The sequence below is a fragment of the Nansenia antarctica genome (assembly GCF_963989245.1).
Source record: "Nansenia antarctica genome assembly, chromosome: 12".
NCBI classification, from domain to species: domain Eukaryota; kingdom Metazoa; phylum Chordata; class Actinopteri; order Argentiniformes; family Microstomatidae; genus Nansenia; species Nansenia antarctica.
Window position 1 is genome coordinate 12286613 of NC_137682.1, and position 8061 is coordinate 12294673.

Genomic DNA, 8061 nt, shown 5'->3' on the forward strand with positions numbered 1-8061 from the left:
AACCTAACCCTAAAGAGGACGCCTTGTAGAAACGGGTCTAGGATCAGCCTACATCCCCCCGTTACCATCCCTCAACAATATAGGAGAAATTCTAAACCGATCAGAATTCAGCATTCACCAATGGCAGCTTTACCCTCGAGTTCACTGTCGCGTCACGTCCTGTTGCGAAGTCTGCAGGAATTCATTCATCAACTAAATATTAATCTTCCTAAAGTCTAGTGTTAGTTTTTGTCTACCGCTTAAAACACTAACATCGGAACCTCAAACACAATGACCAAAACCTGAAACTGGTGTATTTTATCTCACACCAACAATTCTTCACAATGACAAACACATTTCTTACTTATCACTAATTTTGCAGCTCTAAATCACAGTTACCAAAACACTAAATACAATTCACATGGAAAACACTACGATTCAGAATGCTAAACTCAAACCACCAATCACACTCCTCATATGGGCAAACACCTATTGCATTTGAATTAGCAATCATAACAGGCTACTGTACATATGTAGTGTAACACTGAAAATGCATAAGGCCTACTGATAATCTTATCATAGTACTATCTTCCACAGATCAGTGTCTATTCATTTGATGGTGTGTGTTTGTCATTTGACGACAAAATTGCATTTTGAGAAGACATTATTTGAAGGCAGTGATTGCTTTTGCAAGAGGTTTGTGGAGTTTAGGGTTTTGTGTGTGAGTTTTTGTATTTGTGTTTAGAGAAAATGAGCTATGCTTTGAGAAAACATGTTAAAGCGATAGAGGAAAAACTGTAATATAAAAAAACAACATCTTGCTCAAACATCTTATTCAGATTTAAGATTTAACATCAATATCTAACTCAAGGCTCAGATTTCTAAATTAAATCTACAAATAATGATTTATGTTGACCAGATATAGAAATCTAGTCCGCTTTATCTAGCCTAAATCATGGGAAAACAGGTCTGTAAAAAAGGATTAATCAACGTTACAAGCGGCACCCTATAATGTGTGAGTATGTGCATGCATGGCTGTGTGTGTCCAGTGACTGGATGCCTGGTCAGCCTGATAACTGTGAGAGTCGTGGTTTGGGCAGGATGGAGGACAGCCAACGGACAGCTGGATGACGACCACTGCACCCCATATCTAAAATATTCAATGACTTAAAGCCGTTACTACTTTTATTAAAGACAAAACAACAAAAGACAAGATTGAAGCTTGTCTAAAAAACAACACACTTTTATTTTTCAACATGAATAATAATATAATAAGAAAGTAAGTCAGACTCAGAGCCGTCCCATCACGACACTCCTCAACTGTTCTCGTCTCACTTCACCTCTACTCGACAGTCTATTTGCCCTTCTTAAATTTGCCTGGGGTCGCACCGGTCTTCTGTTTCTTTTTTGCCGATCCCTTTGTCTCAGGCTCCTAAATAAACAAGAGTAAGAATGGTAAATGGACAAAACAAACATACGTGGACTGCGTGAATAGTATTGATAGGTAGAGAACTAGGATGCAGAAATTGTACTCTGATGCCAGTGTTTGAGGTAAGCGACGTAGGCACCTTGCGCTTTGATGATAGCGACCCGGTGACTGTGAAGAAGGAGTCCAGTCGTCCCTGCGTGTTCTGTTGCCTGCTCTTCATGATCTTCTTAATACCGTTACGCATCCTGTCCTCACTGCAGACGAAACATGTTACGTTACCACACAAATACTATACCACATGAAACAATACTATACAACTTCATCTGTTACAAGGTTGGAAGTTCATTACAGAATGTTCCGATAGAAATGTGCAGTGTAGAACAGGTATGGGTATCAGTCAATGGATAGCACTACTAAGGGTGTGTTCTCACTAGAACATTTGCTTCATTTGGAATCAGAGTTTTGGATAAAATTCACTTTGCTCTGCGTCGTTTGGAGCTGTGAGAACGTGCAATCGAAGTCACTCCCGGAGCAAACAACCGACGCATGCTCCGACTGAAAAGCAGGTGCTAGCTAGCAAGCAACGGGCTAGCTAACATTTCATTTCCCAAATGGCTAACGTTAAGTCAGGGTAAAGTAACTTTTAAGTAAAGTCAACGCCATGTCTCTGTTGAATTCCCTCTCTCTTCCCATTTTTCTGACCAATCAACTACCACGTCTGTTGCTTCGATTGCGTGCTTTGATTGCTTCAATGACGTATGTCACTTCGAATGCTACAAATGTGTTACTTTGTTTACATAAAGGGCTGTGAGAACGCAAATCAGAGAAATAATTTATGCAACAATGTTGAAATCTCATCCACTTGCCCCTGGTCATGATTGCATTTCCATCTGCAACGGTCCTGAACATTTCACCTCGCTGAATACACCCCAGATTTGTATACCTGAAATTTTTCTCTGCGCACATGAACTGGATAAGGGCACCCTCGTCGGGTTCGCTCCACTTGAGGTCCAGGGTGGAGCAGTCCACCACGTCAGGCTGCAGGAACAGGCCCCGGGCCTCTTTGTACAGCCAGTCCTCAGGGGCAGGGTGCTTCTGCAAGGATTACATTTACATTTTTGGCATTTAGCAGACACCTTATTCCAAAGCGACTAATCGATACATTTGACTAAGCAAGTGACTCATCAATTCACCAGTTCTAGTAAGAAGAGTGATCTAGCTCAGGCCAGGGGCCATTGCCAGTCATCGTGATAGAAGAAAGATTGTTTTATTGTTTTCAGTACAGGGGGGGGGCACTGGAGAGATAGTACAAGGGGGTAGGGCTGCACGATTTGGGGGAAAAATCGAATTGCGATTATTTGGACAGATATCGCGATTGCGATTAATTTGCGATTATTATTTTTTTAAATAGCAAAAAAAAAAAAGAAAAAAAAAAAAGGGAGTTTTTGTAAAGTGTGGCCATATCTCCGGCTAGGAAGGTCGTATCAACGTGCAGTTTGTTTGTACGTCTTCAGGGGACTTAGAGGCTCCCTCCTCTAGCACCCCCACAGCCCGAGCTACGAGTGAAAGAACTAAACTTACATTGGGTTGCTTTAAAGTTGGGTTGCTTTAAAATCAAGCTTCAGATTAAAACATGTGATGGAGCATTACTAACCTGACTCAGGTGGTTTGTTTCACACAACCAAGCTGTTTGGAAGCTGTTTGGAAAAGGGCAGGTACTTTCAAAAAATACTTGGCAGGTGATTGGATGAATATCACCTATTTTCAGAGAGCATTACCACATGATACCATCAAACTATTAACAGCTCTAATTCTAATGCAAGGATGAGAACTTAAAAGATATGAATTGTATATATGATAACCTCATCTCATCTAGACAGGTGGCTACTTTCTAAGATGATCCAGCTATTAAAATGATCATTTGGGGATACACTGTGACTATAACTGAAAGGACCACATCTAGATGACTCGGTCAACAGTCGAACTGATGAATGATAGAATGGTGGTCTCTGACTATGGAGCACAGACACACGTCACCTTGACTTAGGAATCTGTGACATACTTCAGCCCAAGGCTAGGCTAGGCTAACCTCTGCGTCTTTAAAGCCGGCTGGTATGAACGAATGGTATGAGGTTATGCATACAGGACACATTCATGTTTGACAACAGAACAGTTAACTTCCATGTATCCATAAGCCTGCTATACTATATAAACACCAACCCGCAGGTTGCTGAGACTGTCAACTCTGTGTCTGTACTTTAACGCCGGGTTAGCATGAGTAGCTAAGCTAAGCTACCGTCTCAAAGACTACAAGTTAGCTAAGCTAAGTTTAAGGCTGGACTAACAGCACCGACATGCACTTGGCTGGTACAGTTAGTATAGTGAAATTGTACACTTACCTGTCGCAATTATAACATACTAACGTTTATCATACGTCCAGTAAGCCATGTGGTGTCTAATTGTCTCCGTTACGTTAGCCCAAAGTCTCATAATAATTGGACTGACTGTCGTGACACAACCTATGCCTGCGTTCGTAAATTCGCTCTGAGAGCGCCGGGTTCAAAGTCATAAAGAGACCAAGTAATTTGATTGGACAAGAGTCATTCCATGAGTGCTGATCAAATTTCCAAAAGAGGTTTTAATCTCAATGTGACTTCCTGGTAAAATAAAGGTTTAAAAAAAAAAAAAAAAAAAAAAAAATCGCAGGCAAATCGCAGGCTTTGCGATTAGCTAATCGCATCATTTCAAATCGCGATTTCGATTTAAAATCGATTAATCGTGCAGCCCTACAAGGGGGGCAGTCGAAGTCTTAGCAGACGTCTTGGGAGACACAGTGCTGGGGGTAGTAATGTCTCAGGAGGAGCAGTCAAGATGTAGCCTGAAGAGATGGGTCTTCAGTCTCCGACGGAAGATGGGCAGTGACTCTGCAGTTCTGACAGCCGTGGGCAGTTCATTCCACCAGCGGGGAGCCAGTAGATACAAGGATACAACAGTCATGGAAGCTCAGTGCTTCACCAGTGCCAAACCCAAAAGGGCCCAAGTGTAGAAGACTGGAATGGCAATAAAGGCATTTCCAGTATCTGTTATTCCTTGCCCAACAACGGTCAAATATACTTGAAATAACTTTTTTTGCCACCAGCTCTTCAAACAACAGAATGATCCTCCCAAAGTGGAGCAGGAAGTTGAACATAGCAATGTTACAACCACTGTCTCAGGTCTGGTGAAAGCGTATTAATATCAAACGGTGTTGTCATGTCACTGAATCTAAAATCTTTCTGTCAGTGACATTTAATCACAGCTCTACATTCATTGCTATATAGACAGTCAGTCAGTGCAGGTTTAGGTATTGCTCTTGTGTTGTTAGACCTAGGGGCTGTGGAGAGAGACATGTTGTTGTTAGACCCAGGGACTGTGGACAGAGGTGCAGGTCAACTCACTGATTGGTCAATGTTCTCCAGAATCTCCTCGATGGAGCCGTGCTGTCTGATCAGGTCTATTGCTCTCTTGGGCCCGATCCCTTTGATGGTGCCACAGTAGTCACAGCCCAGCAGTATACACAGGTCTATGAACTAGAGAGAGAGAGAGAGAGGGGAGGGGTGGGGGGTATTTCATCAATTAATTTGATCAACTCATCAATTGAATTTCCACTCACTTGGTTCCCTGAAGGAAGTTAGAGGTTTGAGGGGTATTGTACCTGCTCGTGGGTCAGACCAATGTCCTGCAGAATGCGACTGAAATGGTACTCATGGATGGGAAGCTTCCTAAAACAGAAAGTTGAATTGTAACCCCAAGACACCACATTATCACCTACACGTTACATAATATTTCACAACTCCTTTTGATACCTATGAGGCTGGTCTCCTGAACCCAGATTAAGTCTGCTCAAGTAGAAATTGTAAATGACGTGGGGAAATGGGACCGCAGCATCCGGACCTGGATTTAAATAATATTTCTAATAATTTCCAATACTTATCTGTGTGTTCCTGAAAAAATTGAAACAATTGGAAACACAAAACTTGCCCATCTGGCAATCCAGGCAGGCTCAAACACTGAAAGCATTTTGAAGTATTTTGAATACTTTTCAACCCAGGTCAATCAGCATACACGAAAGCAGTAGTACTTACTTTGCTTCACTGGCGGTGAGATTTCGGAGTAGGATTCCCGTCCCAAATGTCAGGCCATCCATGTCCTCGGTTGCCGTGGCAAATACCTTCCCTGCTTTCACCAGAGCAGCACAGCTGGCCTCAGCCTCACATGGAGCCTGGGGTGGCAAATGTAAACAATGGAGCAAATGGCGCTTGGTTGATATGACTCAGGGAATGATATTACAAGAAAGCAACTTTTTTCCAACATGATTTGAAGCTATAGTGCATCCTCAGTTTCCGATGTGAAAAACCATTAACAATGGAGTCCTTATTGCTTTGACTATGATGAGGTAAGACAATTGTTCTACTACTCTAATTAAGTAACATTCATTGTAAAGACAGAATGTGTATATTTGGTATTTGAAAACAGAAAACGTACTGCATCGCTGCAGGCCACTCTGAATAGCTTAGGAGAGGAGTAAAAACCGAGAGTAAGACTTGAGACAAACCTCAACGTATGGCACCCCCATCAGCCCTAGCAGTTTCTTGCACTCATCGTTGTGGTGCCTGGTGACTTTCACCAGACGCTTGGAGAACTTGTCTATGTTCTCCTGCTCCCCTGGTGGTGAATAGAAGTATGGGTCAGTATACCCACATAGTTGACTCTGCACCCCAATTCTCTACCCTTCTGCCTGAAGTCTACTGTAAGCACTGACAGGTTTGGTGTAAAATGTGTTACACCACTCTTTTTTTTTTTTTTTTATTTGTTTTTCAGATTTTATCCCTTTTTCACCCAATTTGGTAGCCAATTTAACCCAACTTAGCATCCAATTATCCCCTGCCTATTGCATTGGATCCGCCGCCCGACCCCGTGGCCGGCAGTCCCAGAGGAGGGCGCCAGGCAGACTAGGCTGACTGGCTCCTCGAGCCCAGTACCGTTATTCCGGCACCCCAGGGGGCGGTGTTGCGCGACGGATCCTAGTCCAGAAATACTCCTATACCCCCCCTCGGAAGCGGCCGGCCAATATGCCGCTTCCCGTGTGCCTCGGCCATATTCTGGATCTGGCGAGCCGGGATACGAACCCCGGCCCCGGTGGGCAGCATGCACTAGCGGCCAGTGCGTAGACCGCTACACCACCGCGGGGCGTGTTACACCACTCTTACACCCATTTACATGGGAGAGTGTAAGAGAAGTGCATTTCACATCTGTGAAAAGGTTAGAGAATTCGGACCAAGCAGGCGTCTAGTCATTTCACAGTTGTGAGGTAAAGAACATGCATGTGAGGTGCCGCTGTTTCTTGTCGCTGCATTCCATACCTGCTTCCTGGGCCTGGGCCAACATCTTCTCAGCCTCGGCCCTCCTCTCCCCTCTCTTCTCCAGCTACAGACACACAGAGGAAGAAAAATCACTTGCATCACTGGAACAGACTTAAAGATGCCAGGCTTGAATGATATAGTAATAATTCACTTCAGACCATGGCAAAATACGTATTGAATCCATTTCTAATACATATTTTGCTCAGGTCTGACTGCTTGAATCATATCCATTAATTTATTATTATTATTAGTGTGAAAGTGACACACATGATAAGGTCAACAACACTCAGATCAACAACACACTCAGAAAAGTGTGGGAGGGTCCTTCAAGCGAACCCTGAACACACCTCTCCTGACTTCATCTGTGGGGGCTTGCCATCAAACACATACACAGGCTTGATCCCATTCTCCAACATGCGGATGGTCCGGTAGAACAAGCCCATGAGATGACTGTGGACGCAAGAGAAATAAGATGACTGAGGTGAAAGACTCTCAGCACAGGAGAACCCGTTACCAGGATTACAAGTCTACTTCATTAGGACATTGGCAGGGGGTGTCACAAAGCAGGATAAGTGTTGGCTGACTCACTCATTGTGCTCTCCCTCTCTGTGTGGAAGATGTCATTCAGAACTTGCATTGTCCAAGTAGGAAAAGTAGCTACCTGGTCGTCTCTCCATCCTCACTCTGCAACACGTTCCCATCCTGTCTGACTGCGATAAGGAACTGATAGATGCACATAGAGGCGTCTATTGCAATCTTCCGCCCTAAAAAAAGGTCAGAGAACAAGTTCAAGTTGGAAGTGTATTTGTCTCAGAGGGCAATAGATTACAAATGAAAGGTCAGGTTAAAAAGACAGACATATCAACATTCACGTGGGGTTATGTGACCATACTGTGATTACACAATGGAAACTAGCACAGAAAGATGTCAACAACGCTATACAAATCAAATTTGATTTGATTTGATTTGATTTGAACAAAGTAGTTTGGAAGCACACAAGCACAGCAACACAGTAGCTAGCAACAATGACATACGAATGAAAAAAAAAAACATTCAATCTTACTAAGTCAATTCTAGCTACTACTCTACCGTTCTAGCTAACATCACACAATACAGTGAGGTCAGATGTTTACCAAATAAATTCTTCATTTCTTGCTCCTTTATGGCTCCAGGTGCTTGGTCTGCGATCAACTTTGACAGCCCGTGAATCCCCATGGTCGACGCGTGTTGAGCAGCTGGTCAGATATGTAA

The 8061-nt window shown here is 43.2% G+C and overlaps 1 protein-coding gene across 1 annotated transcript in view; it reads right to left on the bottom strand.

The window, feature by feature from the left end:
• Positions 1–1221: 1221 nt before the first annotated feature.
• Positions 1222–8061, bottom strand: part of fen1 (flap structure-specific endonuclease 1) — a 7076-nt gene continuing 236 nt past the window's right edge. The window contains exons 2-12 of the mRNA XM_080542839.1: positions 7944–8061; positions 7472–7574; positions 7158–7260; positions 6811–6874; positions 6003–6112; positions 5533–5669; positions 5103–5169; positions 4846–4977; positions 2352–2503; positions 1548–1662; positions 1222–1411 (exon numbers count right to left, since the gene is read on the bottom strand). The exon at positions 7944–8061 is cut by the window's right edge and continues 55 nt beyond it. Coding sequence (XP_080398965.1) covers positions 1334–1411; positions 1548–1662; positions 2352–2503; positions 4846–4977; positions 5103–5169; positions 5533–5669; positions 6003–6112; positions 6811–6874; positions 7158–7260; positions 7472–7574; positions 7944–8025 — 1143 coding nt within the window. The 5' untranslated portion in view covers positions 8026–8061 and the 3' untranslated portion in view covers positions 1222–1333. The remainder of the gene's footprint in view (positions 1412–1547; positions 1663–2351; positions 2504–4845; positions 4978–5102; positions 5170–5532; positions 5670–6002; positions 6113–6810; positions 6875–7157; positions 7261–7471; positions 7575–7943) is intronic.